At 42.2% G+C, this 21,479-nt stretch overlaps 3 protein-coding genes across 5 annotated transcripts; 2 read left to right on the top strand and 1 right to left on the bottom strand.

Annotated features, from left to right (window-relative positions):
- Positions 1-2,652: 2,652 nt before the first annotated feature.
- gabarapb (GABA(A) receptor-associated protein b) lies at positions 2,653-5,938 on the top strand. Its single transcript, XM_030430071.1, has 4 exons — positions 2,653-3,142; positions 4,472-4,550; positions 4,656-4,774; positions 4,923-5,938. Exons 1-4 carry the CDS (start codon positions 3,053-3,055, stop codon positions 5,001-5,003), a joined length of 369 nt encoding a protein of 122 aa, XP_030285931.1. The 5' UTR covers positions 2,653-3,052; the 3' UTR covers positions 5,004-5,938.
- Positions 5,939-6,894: 956 nt separating this feature from the next.
- gps2 (G protein pathway suppressor 2) lies at positions 6,895-10,932 on the top strand. Of its 2 annotated transcripts, none has more exons than XM_030430067.1 (11): positions 6,895-7,072; positions 7,491-7,608; positions 8,020-8,180; positions 8,276-8,388; positions 8,481-8,560; positions 8,662-8,741; positions 8,836-9,007; positions 9,146-9,229; positions 9,375-9,451; positions 9,602-9,697; positions 10,290-10,932. In XM_030430067.1, the coding sequence occupies exons 2-11, from the start codon at positions 7,515-7,517 to the stop codon at positions 10,380-10,382; spliced, it is 1,050 nt and encodes a 349-aa protein (XP_030285927.1). In that variant the 5' UTR covers positions 6,895-7,072; positions 7,491-7,514; the 3' UTR covers positions 10,383-10,932. The 2 variants fall into 2 exon arrangements, with proteins under 2 accessions (XP_030285927.1, XP_030285928.1); XM_030430068.1 differs by having other exon boundaries at positions 6,896-7,072; positions 8,071-8,180.
- Positions 10,933-19,919, bottom strand: LOC115589255 (eukaryotic translation initiation factor 5A-1). 2 transcript variants are annotated; one of them, XM_030430070.1, is made up of 6 exons: positions 19,527-19,919; positions 15,963-16,132; positions 15,505-15,609; positions 13,928-14,059; positions 13,086-13,158; positions 10,933-11,670 (listed from the first exon to the last, which is right to left on the bottom strand). In XM_030430070.1, the coding sequence occupies exons 2-5, from the start codon at positions 16,128-16,130 to the stop codon at positions 13,096-13,098; spliced, it is 468 nt and encodes a 155-aa protein (XP_030285930.1). In that variant the 5' UTR covers positions 16,131-16,132; positions 19,527-19,919; the 3' UTR covers positions 10,933-11,670; positions 13,086-13,095. The 2 variants fall into 2 exon arrangements, with proteins under 2 accessions (XP_030285930.1, XP_030285929.1); XM_030430069.1 differs by having other exon boundaries at positions 15,963-16,135; positions 19,527-19,916.
- Between the last annotated feature and the right edge of the window lie 1,560 nt (positions 19,920-21,479).

The raw sequence follows: 21,479 nt of genomic DNA, 5'->3' as shown, positions 1-21,479 counted from the left end.
CTATCCAGCTTGGTTTTTATTTTTTTTTTTAACATGCAATTCACTCTGCGGTCTGAACGTTTGGAAGCTTATCAGCTGACTTCCCTTGCTGGAGGTGAGAGGCTCAAATGGATTCACAGTTCTCTGCTTGATGCCATGTTTTTTGGTTTTTGTTGCTAATAATCTGCTGCCATCATGTGGTGAGACAGAAAACTGCACTGGTCCACTTAACATTACTGCAGAATAGTTTGGTGCATACTACTGAACGTCAAACGAAGGCACCCGATGACATCTGCGCTTGTTTTAAAGCTCTCTTATGTCATAAAAGATCGCTGAAGAGCTTGTAATCGCTGTCTGTGGGTGAATACGCTCAGCTGGTACACCTAGCTACACCTAATGCATCCTTAATACAACTGCCAAGCCAAACGTCCACCTTAATGGATGAATGTTACGAGATAAGGGTTGATTGAACTGTATAATCATTTAGAATCATTGTTTTATACTCACTGGTGTTTATGATGCCCTGTGTGTTTGTGTTTGTGTGTGTGTCCAACCTGTTTATATGTAAACCACGGATCCATCCCTCATCTCTCTTGAAAGAGACAAACAGAAACCTGAAACAGAGAGGTTAATGAAAAATTAATGTTGGCGCCGTTGCCACAAAGAAGGCATCTGCAGCCCGGCTAATGTCCGAAGCAAAAATCAACCGCGAGAATCCAACTTGACGGAGAAACCCTGACCTCAGTGCTGCGAACAGGAGGAGTTACACACTGAGTTGTATTAATAAGCAGGCAGGTGTTTATTACTTACTGATCTAATAGAAAGAAGGCCGGTTTTTGCTGGACACACATATCAGCGGGGGAACGGACGGGATTTATTGCACTGTTGTATTAGACTGTGATAGTTGCAGCCAGGTGTACCTGATGAGCTGTTGACTGAGTGTATGAACCTGTTCTAGTCAGTAATGAAGCCTAATGTCACATTTAAGGACACCTGTGCAAATGTAGAGGCTATTTTTCTATGTATTTCTAGCTTTCAAGCAGTTCCTGAACCTTGTGTCAGTGATTTGCACGTGAGCACTTGGTCTCGTGCACAACCATTGTCTTTCCCAACATCTCTACCTCTTCCTGACGATGGCTTAAAAAGCAAAATCTGGAAACCGCAAACATCCATCCGCTATTGTCTGCAGTGACTCGACTCCCGGCAGAGTTTGAACAAGGCACCGTGTTAAATTTCCACCTCCTCTGTCGCCAGCGGCTGTCGACAGTTCCTAGGAAGGAGGACTTCGAGGGAAGACTGCTGTCTCTATTCTCTCTCTCTGTGCACACCTCCCTTGCGGTTCTTGCTGTTCCTCTTTTGAGCATGTGGCCTGTTTTGTTACGGCGAAGGTTTCATACCTAGAAATACAAAAAGAGGATTCAGAGCAGTGTGTCAGTAACTGCTCCAACAGTCATCAAGTCGTGTGAAGTAATGAGATGGCGAGGCAGCAGGCCTGAGCCGGAGCTGCTGAGTCGGCCTTGTGGGGAGACTTTGTGGTGGAGGGACCGGGTGCCACTGGTGATGAAGAGCTTCTGTGGGAGAGATGTTTAAGCCCAAGGAGGACAACAAACCTCACAGTAAAGTCCGACTAGTTTTATTTTAAAGCCTGGACTAGGGCCTGGAAAACAATCCCGTCCACGAGTGACTCAGCGCATTGAGTCCCAGACAAGGCGAGAGATAAGATGAAAACTTTACTGTGATAAAAAATAAAACGCACACATCTATCAGAACACTGTTTGGATGGAGCCAGTCCGTTGGAGGAAAATGACAACAGCTATCACCAGTGATGATCAGCTCACATTCTGTGTTTCACTGACCAAACAGTACCTGCAGGGAGGGACTCTTTAGATTACAATACCAAAAAAGACTGAAGCACAGAGGGGGTTTCTCGTGTCACATGAGCCAGCGGGGTGAGTCACTGAGATGTGGATGTCTTGCGCAATAAACAGGTTGGCAGATTTTCCTATCGGTGCCTCAGGAAATGAGCACATGAACGGCAAAACTGTGACTCTTGACATTAACACACCGTATCTCAGAGGATGCTTTATCCTTCATCAGTATTCGTCATAGTAAATCAACAATAAAATGGCCAGTGTCTTAGTGGAAAATGAACCTCTTTAAATAAATATTTCAAGTTGCGTGGGGTAGATTTATTCTGGATGGAATTAGTGTGCGTTGTATTGCTAAGAAAGGCCAAAAAGGGAAATACCCCGGAGCTCAAGGGGCCCATCAATGATCCAGGATGCTTAAATGGGGATCCATTAGCTTATTTTTTTTCCCCAAAAGGTAGAGAATTATATGTGATGAGGTGGCAGCTTCAGGTGCTAAACACTGCTGCTGAAGCTGGAATGGATCCTAGCTCATATAATCATACTCCATTATGAACCTGCTGGCGTGTCAACAGTGGAAATATAGAAACTCCAGAGCAATTTGGTCATTATCGACGATGTTTTTGATCCATGGGTGAATACACAATGACAAGCAATATTCTAAATGCTGTCGAGGACCAGCTGGATGTCGCTGGGTCCGGATTCAGGGCATAAATCAGCCACATTACAGAGTAACACCGCTTATTTTGGACTTTCCTCCCTGTAGCCGCAGACTGCTGGGCCGCGGTCATATGACAAGGACAGCTGCCTCTTCACGGCCCTGCCCTGCGTCTTTACGCGCAGCGGTTGTTCAAAATAAAATAGTTCCGCCGAAAACTGCCTTTTAGATTTTAACCATTCCACAACTGTTTTAAATCAAATGAAGAAATTTGTCTTGAATACACATCGATTGACGATTTATCATTAACGGCAACGTGGTCGTGGTCAGCGCAAAGTCCACCCATCGAACTAGCCTCTCCGCTACGTCATATTGTTATTGTATCCCTCCGCCGCAGTCGCACTAGGAAAACAGCTGTGGCGAGCTAGAAGCTAGTTAGCATCGTTTGTTTTTGTCGTGTGTGTCAGCGATTTGAGCCGTTCCCTGAGAAAACCGCTATCGTACGAACCCGGAGTGACCGACCTGTCGTCTGTCATCTCTCTTAACCATGAAGTTTCAGTACAAAGAAGAGCACCCTTTCGAGAAAAGGCGGTCCGAGGGCGAGAAAATAAGAAAGAAGTATCCGGACAGGGTTCCTGTAAGTAGCTAACGTTAGCTTGCTAGCGCGATATGGTGTTGTTAGCATGTTGACGGGTGGCAACAAGCTCAACCAGTTGGAAAGCTTGCGCTGCTTAGCTAAATGTGTGTGACACCTAATGTGCGGACAGAGTGTCCAACTACACTGATGTGGTTCATTTGTAGCTTCACTCAATTATCATTATTTTCTCCTCAGGCTGCTGCCACGTTAGTAAACAGCTCACCAGTTAGCTAATAAAGCTAACGTTAGAGGTTATCCAGAAAGGATTTCGGCCGCACCGTACAGGCCAGCTAGTGGTAGCTCCGTGTAATCCTTCCGGGTGTGTATTTATTTAAGCAAATATTGCTAAATAATCCAGATAAATGTTATTTAATGAAACAAAATAATGCCCCTCTTGTGAATACGGCTGTGGTGGTTATAAAGGAGAACGACAGTGTGGTGTGTGTTCAGACTGAGAGGTCTGAAGGGAGGCTGGGTGTAGTTGAGGCTGTGTGTTGAAACGCAAACAGCAGCGCACCTTAAAATAGTTCGGCTGGGTCACAAACAGGGCGCTTGTTTACGTCTTCTGGCTATTAGACAGGTTGTGCAGTCGACGGCCTTTTGACTCTGACGGGGTGAAAGCTGATAATGTTCTCCAGGCTTTCTGTCCTGTCTGATAAGCTCTTATTTGTCTTCAGGATACCATTTTAGTTTCACTTACTCTCATTTTCCGAGTCATAGAACTATTAATTTCCATCACAGAGTAATCTGATATTTATTTCTCATTTATTAAGATTCAATTGGTCTTTAAAATTGTCAGAATATAGGCCATCAAACCCTCACAGAGCCCACCATGACATGGTTAAATGTATTGATCAGTAGTCCACTGCTGGAGATTGATTTAACTGAAGACTAAGGAACCTATAAAATATACTGGATACACAATATATTTTTAAAATAAACATTAATAGTTAAATTGTGGCCTGTTAATGCGTTGAAGCTCTACAGCGAGTGAGTGCGTCTGCTCGGTGTGTGGGCAGGTTGTATTTTACTCGTATTTTTAGCCTGAAAGGAAGAATCGTAACAAATGGTTTAATTTCTGGGCTTCCCGCAGTCTGGATCATAAACATGGGGATGAACCTGTTTCTTTCTAAGCCACCGGCCATACAATTCTTGGGTAGTGTTTTAAAATTCAGATGCATCAGGGCTAAATATATTTCAGTCCTCCCTTGACTGAGAATTAAGTGCACTCTCACATCCGCTTTCTGAGAAGGATGAAACCGCAGCTTTGGTTCAGTGGAACATGTACTCTGATTAATTTGTGACCGTTCTCGTTTTTCTCTTTTTCAGGTAATTGTGGAGAAAGCCCCCAAAGCCAGAATAGGAGATCTGGACAAGAAGAAATACCTTGTCCCCTCCGACCTGACAGGTAAACATTGTATTATGTGCTAATTTCCTGACACGTCTTAAAACCCACTCATCTGTTACAGCAAACTCTAAAATTATGTAAATTCTGTACACTCTCTTGTATCAGTGGGCCAGTTTTACTTCCTCATCCGGAAAAGAATCCACTTGCGAGCTGAGGATGCTCTCTTCTTCTTTGTAAACAACGTCATTCCACCCACTTCAGCTACCATGGGACTGTTGTACCAGGTACTCATTTTCTACCTCACTGACCCGCTCTCAAGACTGACTTTATCAGCACGTTGTCTTGTTCTTTCCTAACTTATACTTAAGCGAGCCTCCGTCTAAATTTTTAATGCCATGCTAACGTCTTTTCTTTCGTTGTCCTCCTTCTCAGGAGCATCATGAAGAGGACTTTTTCCTCTACATTGCCTACAGTGATGAGAGTGTGTACGGGAGCAGCCAAAGGGAAATCTGATCCCACTACCACCCCCCCCCCTCCAACCACTACCCACCTTTCTGAGACCTCCACCATTCATTCATTTAAATATTAAATCCAGCTCAGCAGCCTAGAGTTCCCAGAGTAAATATGTCAAATGCACTTTCACCCTCCCTCATCCATTACCCACCTCCCATCCATTTATGTCTTTATTATTCTGCAGTCTGAATTGTATTTGGCTCCTCTATTTCTTTTCAATAAGCGACTTGGGTTAAGTGGTCTCGCGGCCAGTTCTTTTTCTAGTGTCATAATTGATCATACTTTACTGAAAACACGGAGAAAGAATAACGAAAAATGTTAGAGCTAGGCCGTAAATTTTAGTTACCCCAGGGTTAAGGGAAGAAAGGCATAGTATGTGAGTTCAAATCAGTTCTTATTGAAGCTGAAGCTAGTTATTAGTTGTCTGCTTTTGTTGGCCTGCTGGAGGTTTAAGTGCATTTTGAGTTTAGGGTGGAAAAATAATGGCGTCAACCAGCTGAAGGCAGGTTATTTTATGTCTCTGGCAAAGGGTAACTGTTTTGCAGCAGTTCTGTTCCTCGAAAACTGAAGTGGCTCGGTGAATTTGTCAAATTCACCAGGTACTGAAGTAGGTGAATGGGAATTTAGTGTGCTGCACCTGCATCGGACCTTAGCGGAAGGAGTATAATAGAATTCAGACTTAACAATCATCCTCTGCTTTCAGTGGTAAGACTATTATGTTGACTGCTACTATGATTATTGTTGTTACTATTGTTAATTTTAGATGGCTTAATTTCTAAAGGTATTGTAAAGCTGAGTGCAATTTTCTCTTTTTTTAAGTTTGTCTCCTTTTTTTTAAAAAAGAAAAAAAAAAGATTTGAACTCTGTATACAGCTGCATTACTGGCTCTTTCTCTCCACTCATGACCATACATGATAAAATGTGATGAAAAGCTATCCGTGTTTCTTGTCTTTATTGACTGTCTTACTTCATGTTTGTCAAAGGATCACAAATAAACAAAGGCGCTATGTTCTTATTTTCCCCGGTGACGGGATCACCCCTTAGTGCAACACCGTGGTATGGACTGCAAACTGACCACATCCATAAAACTCCTGAGTCACTACAGAGTTTGAGTCACTTCCATGTTATTTCTCTCCACATTTGTTTTAGAGGACGTCACAATTTGTACAACGAACAACACCCTGAACTGGTGATAAAGGTCAGCCTTCATTCTTGTATTTGCTCAGGCTGCCTTATCGTATCAGCTAATGTGGCTGCTCAAATGAGTGTCTTTACAAGCTGTCCAAAGCCATGAGCATTATTTATGTTTCTTTTACAAGAAGCTGATTTGACATATTAGATCAATGTTTTTCTGTCCACTTAAGGATTACAAAAAAACATTTACAGACCTTTACTACTTGCCCTTTACTGAGCAAAGGGAGACACAATTAGGGTGAAGAAAGCAGGAGCAAGGCACAGTACGTTTTTTCAAGAGCAAAATAAACACTTGATATGAATGTACAAGAGGCAATCAGAAGATTTGAATATGTCAACACAAAGTTTATTTTAAAATAAATCTTTACTAATACATCTAATATTTCTTCATAATTTCAAGGTTTGAAAGTAAATTGAAATATCAGATGGACCAATTGGACATGTGATTATATATTTTCCTGTTACATGATAAAGAGCGTTGAGATGCAGAATGATAGGAGGACATTTTAAAATAAGATCTATTCCGTGTGTTGTGTGTGAAAAGGTTCAGAAAACATGTCCCCACTGTGTCTTCAGACAGCGTTAAATTCGTTTAAGGTTTGCTCATGGAGACAGGTGAATCTGACATCCTTGCTTGAAAATGCAGAATCAACTACAATTCCCATGATGCAGCTCGGACGCAGACAAACGGACGTCGGCTTTGGCACCGGAAGTTCAACCTCATCACCCGGGCCGAAAACCCCTCCGTCTGTTTATGCTTTGGAAAGAAGTTTTGATTTTATTCTGGTTAACTTCTTCAGAAACACTCAAGTTTAGTCAAATTAAAAACCGCAAGACGGTTAGGTTCTTATTAAACGACCCACAAAGCAACAAAAGTAAGAATTTCTGTACCACCCCTTACAGTAATTTAACGTTTGCTAAGAAAAAAAAATGCATAGAAATGCGTAGTGCTAGCTAAACAGCTAGCAAGCTGTGGTTAATGTTTGCTGTCGTGCATGTTTGAAAATAAAACTGTTGCTGCTACTTTGCATGATTAGTCTGTATGCGTCTTTATATTTAAGTATTAACGTTACACAGTCGTTGGCGTATTTTAATAATTATATTTTCAGTTAAGAGCAGCAAAGGCTAGCAATGCTAACATAGCCGAATAGTAGCTAATTAGCTAGCTTAGGCCTTTGCCCGTTTTTATCTGTACTATATCGGCCGGTTACATTGATTTCACTGTGGGGATATACATTATTAAAGCGTCGAATGCATTTTCGGTGGCCATTGAAAACATGTACATCCACACAGCTGGCCCCGCCACTGCCTGTCACCATGCCCGCCCTGCTGGAGAGACCCAAGCTGTCCAACGCGATGGCCCGAGCCCTCCACAAACACATCATGAGGGAGAGGGAGCGCAAGAGACAAGGTGAGCTGTCACTGCGTGGGTCTGTCTGATTGTCACAGCCGAAGAGATACATGTGTGACACAAGCTCCCAGTGAGCTCCCATCTGACATGTAGTCTATTAACTGGAGTATAAATGATGGAAGTTGTAGATCAATCATTAGAAAACCCTTTGAGTTTAGTGCTAATTATATTTAAATGTGATTCTACATGAAGACGAATAACTTCAAAAATCATTTAATGCTTTGAAAATCAATACAAACTGAAAGAAATACGTTTTTTAGAATGCTTGACTATACTCTATCACATATACAAAAGGTGCTCTCCCTGAATGAGGAGGCCCTGCAGAATGTGTATATTCTCTTTTATACCCAAATAGATTTCATTTCTAATAATACTGATACATTTTGGTGTGCATTCCTTTTTTATGTAAAGGATTAAAATATTTTCTACCATTAAACACCATGACCAACAACATCTTTTCAGAGGAGGAAGAAGTGGACAAAATGATGGAGCAGAAGATGAAGGAGGAAGAAGAGAGAAAGAGAACTAAAGAAATCGAGGAGAGGATGTCTCTGGAGGAAACCAAAGAGCAGGTTAGTGATAAAGTGATGTCTACTGCATGGCAGAATGTGAAAAGGGAAACAAAATATTCTTACACGATGATTCTCATCCACAATCTAAACTTCAGGTTATGAAGATGGGGGAAAAACTACAGGGACTCCAACAAGAGAAACACCAGCTGTTCTTACAGCTCAAGAAAGTACTTCATGAAGAGGAGAAGAGACGCAGAAAGGAACAGAGGTACACTGGATGGTTTTGTTTTCGAAGTCCAGCTATGACCGAGTATTTATTGACCTATTCAGTTGCATTTATGTGCTTCCTGTCCTCTCTAGTGATATCACAACACTGACTTCAGCCAGCTACCAATCCAGCCTGCCCATGCACGCAGGGCAGCACCTCCTCAGTATTCAAGGTGAGTCCTTTACTGCCTGACCCTCATCTGGGCTATCTGGAAAATTGTCATTCTCCTCTGATTAGTATTGATGAACCCTTCCTTCTCCTCGCCTCCCTCAGGCAACCCAGTCAGCCACAGTCGACCCGGTGCGCTGCTCGGAGAGCGTAGCAAACAGCTGTTCCCAGCAGCTGTGATTCCAGTGAGTAAAGGGCTGTTTCACTCAAAGAACTCTTACCGTAAAAATATAAAACTGTGTATTACTGTGTTCACACCCCCTCCCTGTCCTCTTTTAGGCACGTCACTATCAGACGCCGGGGTTCAGCTCGAGCTCAGCAGAGCACGGACAGTTCAGTGGGGGCCAGGGTGTCCATGAGCCCTACGGGGTGGCTCAGTCCCAGCATCCCTCCACCTACGCCCCTGGACCATCTGTACCTGTCAGTTTCGCAAGCAGCTCTCAAATCAGAGGTAAAGCGCATATGTCTGTTAAAGGCTGTAGTGCGACAATTAGTGCAGTTCAGTGATGTGGACATCATGAATGTGGGATGTTGTGGTTATAAAAACAGTTTTTTTTTTACAACCACACTTGCTTTTCTTTTCCCACAGGAGCGTCTGCGTTTCAGGCCATGCAGTACCTCCCCCACCAGCAGACGGGTTACCCTGTACACAGTCACTTCACCTCTCAGCCAGGTCAGTTCCTCTCTTGTCACTGTCCTTGTGTTCCCGCTGCGCTTTCACTGCTGGAGACTTCGAATTGCTATTAACATTCAGAATGTAAGCTCTGTATTTGTCATGAATGGTTGTTTGGATGAAAATATCTCTTTACCTCATGCAGGATACATTCCTGGAGCTGGAATACCTCTCCAGAAGCAGCTGGAACACGCCAACCAACAGTCAGGCTTCACTGATGCAGTAAGAATATTTGACATGTAGATTCACTTCAACAGATGACTGACATATATGAGCTTTATCTATAAGCTTTGTAAGACACTTTAACAGTGTTAAGTGCTGTATCATCACTACTTCCCTCCTGATTTTGTTTTCATCTTGACGTTCTCAAAGGGTGCTTTAAGGCCGATGCATCCACCAACCATGCATCCTTCTGCTCCAGGACTGCTGCCGACACCGTCGATGGCTGTTCAGATTCCCACTGCAAAGGTGAGTCCCCACACATCATTCTTTTTATCACTGTCATTGTTGCACTGGCACAAATGTGGCGGGAAGTGTTTAGTTCCTTTACTGAGCATTTGACGCAGGTCGTGCATATTTTAAGCCAAACGAGCAGTAAGGCAGCATAGCCTGTCCTGTGACGCCACCTGGAGGCCTCACTGAAGGCGGTTCTCTGGTGTGTAATGAGAGTTACAGCCTCACAGGGCTGCTGCCAGGGTTTCATGCCACTTTGAGATTGTGTGGACATGATCATCAGATTGAGTCACAGTTTTACTATCTGGAGGGCAACATTAGAACAGCGCCTCGTCCAGATGTAAAATGATTTCAACTTAATCTGTTTACAGCTGATGTTTTGGAGTGCATCCAGTCATACTATGCGATCTTCATGTACTCTCTGTTGATATCAAACTTTCTGAGCTATCCCCATGTTTCTTTTCATCAACTTCCTTTTCCTGTTTAAAAAGAAAGAACATGTAAAATTGCTTCCTAGTTCTTTTGTCAGAGAATGACTTTATGTTATCATCATTTTTAACACCTACAGGTGACATTGCATAACGTTGTCCCATGTTTCCATCACCAGTCCCCGTTCCAGAGCTCTCCCCAGGGTGCCCCTCGCCACGGCTTCCTCCCCCACAGCCAGAGCAGCCAGAGGTTCTACCACCACAGCAAGTAATCCACCAACACGTTCTGCTTCATCGTCACTGAGATTTTACCGCCTGGCCGAAGAATGGATCGACATCTTCAAAAATAAAAGTCCCATGATGTGTTTTATTTCCTGTAAAGTATCTTGTTTTGAGCTTTGTCGATGCTTACGTGCTTCTGATTTTTTAAAAATATTTTTAAATGTCAATTTGTAAAATAGATTATTTTACCCTCACAGTAATTTCATTCTGGAGTTGCTTATGTGCACCTCAATGTTAATATCTTGTATAAATCAAGACTGCATGGACCGGAGCTTATTTGTCCTTTACTGACATTCATATTCAGACATCTGTGGAGAGTTTAGTGTCTCTGCTTGCTAAAAGTGTCAAAGCTTCAGCTCTATCTATATGGATCAAAACAACAGGATTCCACTGAGTTAATACACACACACACACACACTGGTGAAATCATTGGTTAATCACTTCGTCAAAATGAAGGATTCTCCATCTTAAAGGAAGTTTAAGTCTCTGCTCTTTTTAAAGCCTTTATGTTACTAAATAAAACCATAAGCAAACATCGAACAGTTTGTGTCATCTTTATTGTTTCTTTTTGGAGACATTCTGCACAGTTTGTACTTCATGAACACAAAGTAAGGGTACCAAACTGCCACAGCCTCCACGTGAAGGCCCGCTCTGAGGGCCTCTGCAAAGGGTTTTGAAATAAAATCAGGGTTTGGCTTAAGGACTTTTGAACAGAGGAGAAATTATGTGTTCTTCTTTTTACACTTTAAACCCTCGAGACAACAAGAAACTGAACCTTGGTGTGCCATGTTGGTAACCTTTGTTTAATAGACATGTTTCAGGTGATAAACGTCAAACAGAACAATGCAGGTCTAGAGTTGAAGCCCTTCAGAAAACAGGGGAACAAAGATTTAAAAAAAAACATACAGTTGTGACATTTTCACCACCTTTCTTTCCCCTGATGGTAGTTTGCTACTGAGTTTCTGTAGACCTACTCAGTCCTCAGAGAGAGGGATCTTCTTCTATGACCTTGTTTACGTCTTACACCCGTTCGTCCGGTGCTCAGATGTGGCTTTATTTTGTGTGCATGTACATCAAGAATGTTTGTTTACTGTTTGAAGCTTCCAATTATTTCTTACAATTCTTTTCTAATTGAACCCAAAGGAGGGTCAGAAAACAGAGTGAGGGAGAGAGAGAGTGTGAAAAATGAAGACTAAAAGAAAGAAATCAGAGGGAGAAAAGCATTGACGAGGCAATATCCCCTCCTCCTCCCCGGGTCCAGTGCATCTCGTTTAGCCCCTGAAACACAATTACAAGGAGGGAGGAATGAGAGGAGGAAGAGGAAAGAAAAGTCAGAGAGGGAAGATGCTGAAGGAGAAAAAAAAAAAAAAATGAACGCAAGAGAAATATATTTTAATGAGACAGTGTTTTAACTATCTTCTGCAGAGGAAACATTGCACAAACAACAGTTTTAAACATTTTTTAGTGTGGACGCTTTTACAGCCCACATTCTGCGAAGGAGAAAGTGCATATAACAGTTTGACCCAACAAATACAACAATGCTACAGGCTGCTTCTTAGAGAAGGCGATACAGGAAGCAAAAATACCGTATGAACCGTAAGCTTTCATTTATATCTGATAGTGCTACTTAAAAATGGTACACATGCTCATAATAGTGTTAACGTGAAACAAAACAAAACAAAACAAAAAAAAAGTACATTAAGGGGCAGGCAAATCCGCAGTGGCACACTCCGTACAGGCTACGTCAAATTAGACACACTTCGTCAATTAGGAGTCTTTAAATTTCAATCCAGTTTGAACAAATATATACACAAAAAAAAGGAGAAAAGAAGGTAAAACATGAATCTTTCCAGTAAAGTGTTTATGCATGATTGTAACAACATTTTAAATGCCATCTTTTGTTTCAATAACACCTAAAGTAAAATCAAAACAGGGTCCGAAATGAACAATCCACCAAGCGCCAAATTGCGGGTAGATTTGGCGAGGCCATCCGCCACGCAGGCAGGTAAAGAAAGCCATGACGCGGCTCCTGGACAGAAACAGGGACTTCATGGTGCATTCAGGTGAACCTCGTAAACAGAAAGCACTACTTCAACGGCCTTGAAAGGTTGCTTAAAAAAATACTTGCTTTCCTTTGATGGCATGTGTCACCCCTTTCTTGTTCTTTCACTACTACACTTTTGCTAATCCGATGTTAAAGTCTTCTAACATCCCGTTCCTTTCCACAGAGAAGGATTTTTTTAAAAACTACAGAAATCAAATCAAATCAGAGACTCAACCGAACTCTTTTGCCGTGATCATTTTGAATTTGTTGCACTTAATCATTAAGTACTCATCATATTCAGTATATCTAAACATTTTGGCGGATTTGTCCATCTACCAGTCAAGGTGGCCGGTGGGTCAGAAGTTAATTTCGGACACTGATTCTAAACATGACAGACATCGGATCTTCTTCGCTGGAGTTGCCTTCCCCCTGGTCCACTGAGGAACAATAAGTTGTACATGTACATGAAATCACACACACATGGCACATGCTGGCGGCTTGTGGTGTAACAACCAAACACACACTCGCGCGCGCTCGCTCACACACACACACACACACACACACGCTCACACACACTCCTCTTCAGGCAGGCTTGGGTCAGGCGTGAAAGGACAGCTGCATGTCGACACAGCTGGAGCTCTGTATTTACCTGCAGTGGCTTATTTACCCAGGGCTTTGATGCCAATTGCAGCTTCTTCATCCATTGCATTTAGAACGGTGATCTGAAAGAGAGAGAGAGGGGAACGGAGGAGATCAGTACAAGACCCGTTCTTCTTTCTTTCTTTCTTTCTTTCTTTCTTTCAGGCGATTACTTCAGGGCTGCGGCTCAAAACTGAATTAAAGCTGAAGTCTTTCTGCGTCTTCTGTGTCAATGTCCTGATGTTACTGATGCACACATTAATAAAAGGTTTTCAGCTGAATCAAATAAAAGCCCTCCACTGTGAAGTTTGTGCAAGCTTCCTCTTTTGTTACAACACAGCAACAGACGAACAGAGCTGCAACAATGTCTCGATCGATCAATTTGTTGATTGACGGACAAATAATCCAGAATTATTTGGATAATCTATGAATTGTTAAGTGTTGTTTCATGCAAAAATGTGAGAAAGTTCTATATAAATATATTAAACCGGGTTCTGGGCTGAGAAAACAAGACATTTAAAGATATCTTACACTAATATCTGACATTTTATAGACAATAAAATGAATGAATCTGGAGTGTAATTGGCAGATGAATCTAAAAAGATTGACTGACATTTCCTTTGTCTTTATTGTTAGACATAAAAATAAAAAATGGTCCTTTATTTTAAATAAATGTACCCTTTACGCAGCACCCTACTGTACAACCTGCCAGTCTCACCTGTTAGACAGAAGCTACCTGTCTCCGTAACTTTCTACACTCAGCATACAAAGCAGTAAATACTCTGTTAACGTCCATCCCGCCTTGTTATTTGAACAGAGGAGCTGAGGGTAAACTGAGGTGGCATTACTGACCAGGATCTCCTCTCCGGCTTCGTGCTTGCTCTCTATCTCTTTGCCCAGGTCTCCCTCAGGAATCTTCAGGTCCTCTCTCACCTCCCCGCTGTCCTGGAGCAGGGACAGGTAGCCATCTGTGATCCCGATCAGCTGGGAGAGGGGACACAGACAGCAGAGACTGAGCGGACACAGTGTTTTTTTTAAATCCTTTTTCCCTCTTTCTGTTGCTTCCAGCCTTTTATCTGAGTGACGTGTGTGAGGCTGTGTGGTTTCACCGCAACAGGAAATTCTACATTATTTGTTCTTCTGCTGTAAAGCCAACCGGTTTTTATCAGTGATGTTAGCGATCCATCTTAGTAACAGATCAGGTTGTCGGACTCTTCAGTGTAGTCGAGTGGAAGCAGGCCTACTGAGACGATGTTAAATGGAACTCACTGGTATCATTTGCTATGAATTACAGGAGTTTGAGATGTGATTGTGTTCAAAGGTAGTTCAACCTGTATTAACTGATTATGAGCTATTTTTTTTTCACTCTTTAGCTGCTGAATGTTATCGCCTTTTCCCTGATTATCTGAACAAGTCCAGCTAGTCGCTGTTTTTTTTTTAGGAATAAAGTCGTAAGAGAGGCTGAGAAGTTGCAAAATTTTGTGGAAAAGGCGGCATCTCTGAAATGGAGAGCACTTCTTGCAGCGTTATTGCTAAAAACAGGTACCAACGTCTGGAAACGACACCAATATCGGTCATTTAAGCCAACGTTTACATGAAAATATTGATTATAGCAGCTGTTCAGAAGGGCTTCAACTAACCGTCTTTAATCGATTAGTCTATCTAAAGCAAATGAATCAACTATTTTGGTAAAGATTTTATTTCATTTCTATCATTTTTTTATCAGAAATGTTTCAAATTTAGCTGGTTCCAGTTTCTTTAACTGAAGGATTTTGTGCATTTCTTTGTCGTTTATGACAGAGAGTGAAAAGCTCTGGCTTTTCGACTGTTGGTTGGAGAAAAATAATCAGCAATCTGAAGACGTCACTTTTGAGCACTTTTGTAGACATTTCATCAAGTAAATTAAACAACTACGCGTGAATATAATCGTCCGTCGCAGCCCTACTGTCCAGCTGTCATGACAAACATCAGCTCCTGACAGGATCTCAGCTCATCAGCGCTCTTGCAGCTCTAGAATATTGATATTGCTCTTGATATATTGAATATTATCTACCTTTTTTCCTTTTTCCTACTCTTTCTTTCTTTTGTCTCACAGAAGAAACTCTTAAATTTACTAATAATCACGGTGCTTTTTTTTTAAAAATCGTCATACAACCACTAACTGTCCCCCAGCAGCCACGGACGTTATGTCTTTAATATCTTGTGACTAATTAAGACCAAAGCATATTGGGGAATATTTCTGTGATAGCTGAGACGTGACTGTTCACTCATCTCTTTTCCCAGATATTAACTCATCAACTCAAAGTGACTCAGAGGAGACAGCCCTGGTCCTCTGCCACATTTCAACAGCGGAGAAATGTTTTATTAATAGTCGGTAACAAGCTGTGCGAGAAGCGGCCGAGACCCGGCCAGTCCTCCGGCTGTCTCACCTGGTAATCCATTCTCTTGATGTTGGGGACGTCCATGTTGTGGGTGGAAGGACAGATATCTTCATACTTCTTACCAGAGAAGATGTCGATACCAACCAGGTGGACCTGCACAACACACACACACACACACACACACAGACAAGATGAACAATCAGCAACGACAATTTGAGTAACCTATACTTAGCTATCAATAAATACGCCAAGTGTATCATAAGGTTTACGCGGTGGACGCTGTAACCCAACAGGGACACATTGTTCTCGTACAGACAGAACGTTTCCAATAATGTGCATCAATAAGAGCGAGTGTGACCTTGTGTGTATTCTAAATATAACAGGAGAAGTGAGTCCATATTTGAAAAAACAGAGATATTTTCCATCTATTTGTCAGTCACTTACAAAGATGTCATTTCGCTCCAGCAGCTCGAATAAACACGTGCGTCTCCTCAGGAATCACTGACCTTAGCGTGGCCGTGCTTGCCGGTCTTGGAGGTGGACATCTCGACGATCTTGCAGGGTCGGCCTTTCAGCACCACGAAGCCGTTTTTGCGCAGGGCAGAGCACTGCATGGGGTAGGTGGCGGACGCCCCGGCATCACCTGTCTGGAAGTCCAGCTCTGCATCTGCCATGCCTGCTGTGGAGGTGAAAACACACAGCGGATGGAGACACTCACACGCATTCATAATTGATTGAGGAAGAGCACAGTTAGCATTAGAGCTAGGAAAAATGTATCGATTTGATGCAACAATGTGTAACTTCTCAGAATAACAGCGGCAGAATCACGTTGATGGTTCAGTGAGATTCTGTTAATGTTGCTGTGAAGCCTTTACTAACATTGTATCACAGCAGGAAGGATTTGCTGCTTTTGATAACGAATGAAGAGTCAAATAAAGTCTCACATTTTTCTGAATTTCTTGACATTTTATAGATTTTTAATATTTTGGAGGTTAATTTCTGAGACAAACCACCGTTAGCTGCGGCCATAGTCACAGCAAAAACAAACACGACTTTTGCCTGAGCTTAATAGAGTAAAATATTAATAAAACTGTGATTTAAGAGACTAAATCTTAAGGATAAGCAAACAAACGCTACAGATCTGACCTGCATCACAAACAAAGTCAGGCTTCAGCATCCAGATAAAGACTCGACCTGCTCAGCTGTCATATTCCCCCTTTATGACCTCTTTATTGACACCGTATCACAAACCACTACCTTAGATTAAAGTATTGATTTAACAGCCACAAAACAAACACTGTAAAACGTATTTTAATATTTGCTTCACACATTATCTTCTTGAACTATCCACTGGTGTTTTTACCACTTGGCTGTTATAAGTACTTACTTTCAGGTTTGTCCCGACTGTATTGTGGTACACACACTGGATATATATATATATACCATACTTAAGTACAATTTTGGGGTACTTGCACTTGACTTGAGTTTTTCCTTTTGCTTCTGCTCTACAGCAATTTGGAGGGAAATACTGTACTTTTAACGCCACTGCATTATTATTTCATAGACAATCGGAGAAAACACTGTTTCCAATAATCAGCAGTATACAGTATATAAATACATGTAGACATACTGTATGTTTACTGTACTTGTACTTGTAGTTCTGATACTTAAGTACTTTTACTGTCACAAATGAGTTGTGGTATTTAAATACTAGGGGTGTGCCAAAATATCGATACTACGATATATCGCGATATTTGAGGTACGTTATCGATACACTGGTGCCAAATATCGATATTTAAAAATGTAAATAAATAAATAAATATATATAAATATATATTTATTTATTTATTTATTTTTATTTTTTTCGGCCCACCACCACCACCCCTCTTCGGGGGACAGCTTTATCTTTATTCAAACATAGGTATACAACCAAATCAAATTTAAAAAATGGTTTAAGTAAGTTCTGAAACCCACACATATAGATATTTAATGACAGTTGTAGTCAGTGTGTGTGTTAAGAAGAGACACTGTGCAATATACTCTTTGTTTACTTGGCTGTCATTCATGTGAAATTGATTGACAATGTTTTGTAATTCCTTTGAAATGGATGCAGTGCAGTCAATAAATTCTGAATTTCTTTAGTGACACAGATATCGTGATGTATCGTGGATGAAATTTCTTGCAATATATCGATTATCGCAGAACCGCCGTATCGTGATATTATCGTTATCGTGAGCAAAATATCGCGATAGTATCATATCTCGAGGTACCTGGTGATACCCAGCCCTATTAAATACATTAAATATATTATTAACACTGATTTCTCCCTTTTTGCTTATGTAACATTTGAACACGATATCTTTACTTATAAGCGCCTGATCCCTGAGGGTCCAATCATGAGATGACACCCGGTTCTGGAGGATAGTTATCTCTGCATGTTGTCACCACAGGACTTCATTTGTATCCACATTACCTAATGACCTTTCCTTGCAGTAGTTCTCCTTATTAGTCTGTAACATGTAATCAAACCTCACTATTACATGTAACGACAACTCCTGACATGCTTCTGCTTCATTTATAAGAACGTACCAGACGTTAAATGTATGGTTGTTTGGTCTCCTTGGGATTTGGACAATAATTCAAAATACATGTCTGTGAGTCTGAGATGTGCTTGTTTGTGTTGAGGAGGTTAAACAGTGTGACTTTCAGGTCGTTTATAATGTCATAGATACAGATTACAAACCTGTGTCTGAGGAGGAAATCAACAGCAGCAGATCATTCAGGGCTAAATAAAGAAACATGGCACCTGTTGGCCAAACCAGTCCGACTGCAGAGAAGTTTAACAGACAATATGATCACTGAGAAGTTATAGGTGGAGTTTAATGCTGAGCCGGTGCCGCTCAAGTCTTTATGCCCTCACTGTGAGTCGTTAGCTCGCCAAACTTGTCCCGGCGGTGCCACGAGTACATGTGTAACAGCTCACTGCGCTGACTTCAGCGACAGACCTGCACTTTCAAAAGTCCATGAAAATCAATGAAAAGCTCATGACAGACCGAAGTCACGGGTGTTAGTCTCATTCAGGGCGGCTGTTACCCGGCTGAACGCGACACTAGGACTGCTAATCCGAACTAATGACCCATAAATCACATTTCAAGTAGGCGTGACTCGCTTCAACGCCCCCCATGTTGTGGACCCACCATTATCAGTTACACACCGGGGTGACCCGCAGGGTAGGTCGCACCCCGGGGACACAGTGTGGCTCTGCGGGGTCAGAGTGTGGCTCTGCGGGGGCACGGTGTGGTTCTCCGGGGGCACGGTGTGGCTCTCCGGGTCACGGTGTGGCTCTCCGGGGGCACGACACCGTACAATGTGCCTGCAGTGTGGAGCAGAGCGAGGCTGACTGCGGCCTAGTCCGAACACAACGTCCCCGCCGCCGCCGCGGCCCGTCGGTAACGTGCTGGCTGCTCTCGGGCCGAGGCCGCCTCTGATAAAGGCTTCAGCTGCACCAGGCGACACGACGACCGTTAACGACCGTTTCTGCTTGGAGTCACATTCATGTGTGTCCTGTCAGTATTTGTCCCGGTGCTGGCCGCCACACACGCCCAGAAACGTGTACGGCGACTGGGTTCTGGCCCGCTTGTGCACAGTAATGACTAAGCTAATACTCGTGATGGCTCCGGCGTGCAGCGGCACCGCCATGAGAAGTTTACAGGACGGACTTTTTATTCGTGTTGTGAGCAGAGTTCGGTGCCGGTGGCGGACGTGTGAGCGCCATAAAAGTCCGGCTTGATGTCAAATTCAGCCCCGCACCGCAGGATGTGTGAAGCAATGAAAAATGTCGAACGAGTCGTGGGGTGTTTGTTTTTGTCCCACTGTAGCTAACAAGTGAGATGAAGCGATGACAGCTAGCTGATGCTGCGGCCCCGCTGCTAACGTCTCCCCGCTGTCATGACTTCATGGAGTCGTTTAAAGAGACATGTCATCGTACAGCTCCACACACATGTGTGCAATAACTCGTCTGCTCAGGCGCAAACACGCCCCGTCCCCTGGATGTTTTCATGGGAACTTACCCTAGTGATAACGTCTCTGCTCGATTCTGCTGTGTTTCAGCCTCTCGCCCGTTATTTCCTCCCCCCTGTGTCCGCGCTCACGGCTCGTCTGGCCCGGGTCTGTCTCCTCCTCCTCGGTGGCTCGTTGGCGACGTCGCTCCCTTTTTTTTTCCGTGGCTCCCAGCTGTGTCTTCTACTCCTCTCTCATTCCCGTCGTCTCCGCTCGCCTCTCTTCTCCTTCTGGTGCGTGATGCGGGTTGCGGGTCACCTCGCACAGAGGTACTGGACCGTCAGAGTCAGCCGCCGGGCCGAGAAGAAGCAGAGCCCTGAACCCCGCTATGTCTGTGCCGTATTTAGGCTACACTCCACCTTCTCTGCCTCTCCCTCATCCAGCGCCTCAATTCTAACACAACATCCAACACCTGAACGCACCATTTCCCCTCGGAACTGTCACAATAAAACACTTCACTTGTAAAAGACTTCTGTTATTGTAAAATCATGTAAGTATAATTATAGGAGTTTGAGGTGCCTTTCATTATCTCCCAGAGCTTTCAACTGCATCTCATGGTTTTCACCAGAGGAAGGGATTTGCGCAGTTGTCATGGCGATGGCAGGTGTCACTGGTGTCATCACCTGATGTATGCTTGTAAAAAGTCAGAAGGCTGTTAGATTGTGCTGTGGGATGTAGATGTTACATTGTATTTCAGAATGTGTAATACAGTGTAACGACAACACAAAATAGTTTATTCTATAATGTTAATATTGCATGGTATTATGATATGGAAGTACATCATAACATAAGTTTAGTGTCTCTGTATTCTATTATGTAGATGTTACATTGTATTATAATATGCAATTACAATGTAACTGCAGTATTCTAAAATGTAGATGTTACATTGTATTTAAAAATGTGTATTACAGTGTAACTGCGATACAATGCCTCCAGTGTATTGTAGAATATGAATGTTACATTGTATTTCTTGACTGTATAATACTAATAATAATTGTAAAGAATGTAGTTTAGCTTGACCATTACTGTGTTTTTGATGCTGATAGTAATGCTGACACTTTAATGTCTTACCTACATGTTGGTAAGGATCCCTTCTGTTTAAAGGAAAATGTGCTCATCTAATTGAAAAATGAATCTTATCTTTATCTTTAACATTAATGCTTTATTTGGTTTATGTTTTATACATTAACTTCTTTTTCACAAACTGTATTTTGGAAAAATCTTCTTATTTTGCCGAAATGTTTTATTTAAAAAAAAAGAAGAAGAAGAAAAGAAAAGAAAGTAATAAGACTACTGTTTCTTTCCCATCAGTGACACAATTAGTCTACATATTTTTACTTTGAAAGTGATGATGCAACTGTTCCGGTCTCCTCGTGGCTGTAACTTTATGCGACTTGATGCTGCTCTCATCCGACAGCCCATGTATCCCAGCCCATGATAGAAACCTCGGCAGTTTGGTAGATTTTGCGCATGCGTAGCTTTTCATTCTCGTGCAGCATGGACAACTCAACGCTGTTTTGGACCTACTTTCTTCCTGTATGCTACGTAATGACAGGTAACTTTTTCATTTCTTTGTGTGTTTGTTTTTGCACACAGATTTCTTTCATGACATGAGTATATGCAATAATCAAAACAACACAACTGACAAAAAATATTTACATTTCGTATATAACCTCTCTTGTATACTTAATTACATATATTATGTGATGTAGTGATATATCACTTTAGTATTCTCATTCATTTATATCAGTTTTTGCTCAACAGAAAAAATGTTCAGCTGAGTTTTGCTGCCATATTCCAGATGTCTCCTACATACAGACTCCTTCACTTGCATATTAAAGATGAAATATTTCTCATCCACACACTACCGGATAACATTATAAGGTATAGATTAGGATGTATACTGGACTATCTATTCACAAACAAAAGTCTATTAAACTCCAAGTATCTCTTCCAGAATTTAC

The sequence above is a fragment of the Sparus aurata genome, chromosome 10 (assembly GCF_900880675.1).
Source record: "Sparus aurata chromosome 10, fSpaAur1.1, whole genome shotgun sequence".
NCBI classification, from domain to species: Eukaryota; Metazoa; Chordata; class Actinopteri; order Spariformes; family Sparidae; genus Sparus; species Sparus aurata.
The sequence above is the reverse complement of the archived record's forward strand: the minus strand, read 5'-3'. Positions and strand labels throughout refer to the sequence as shown.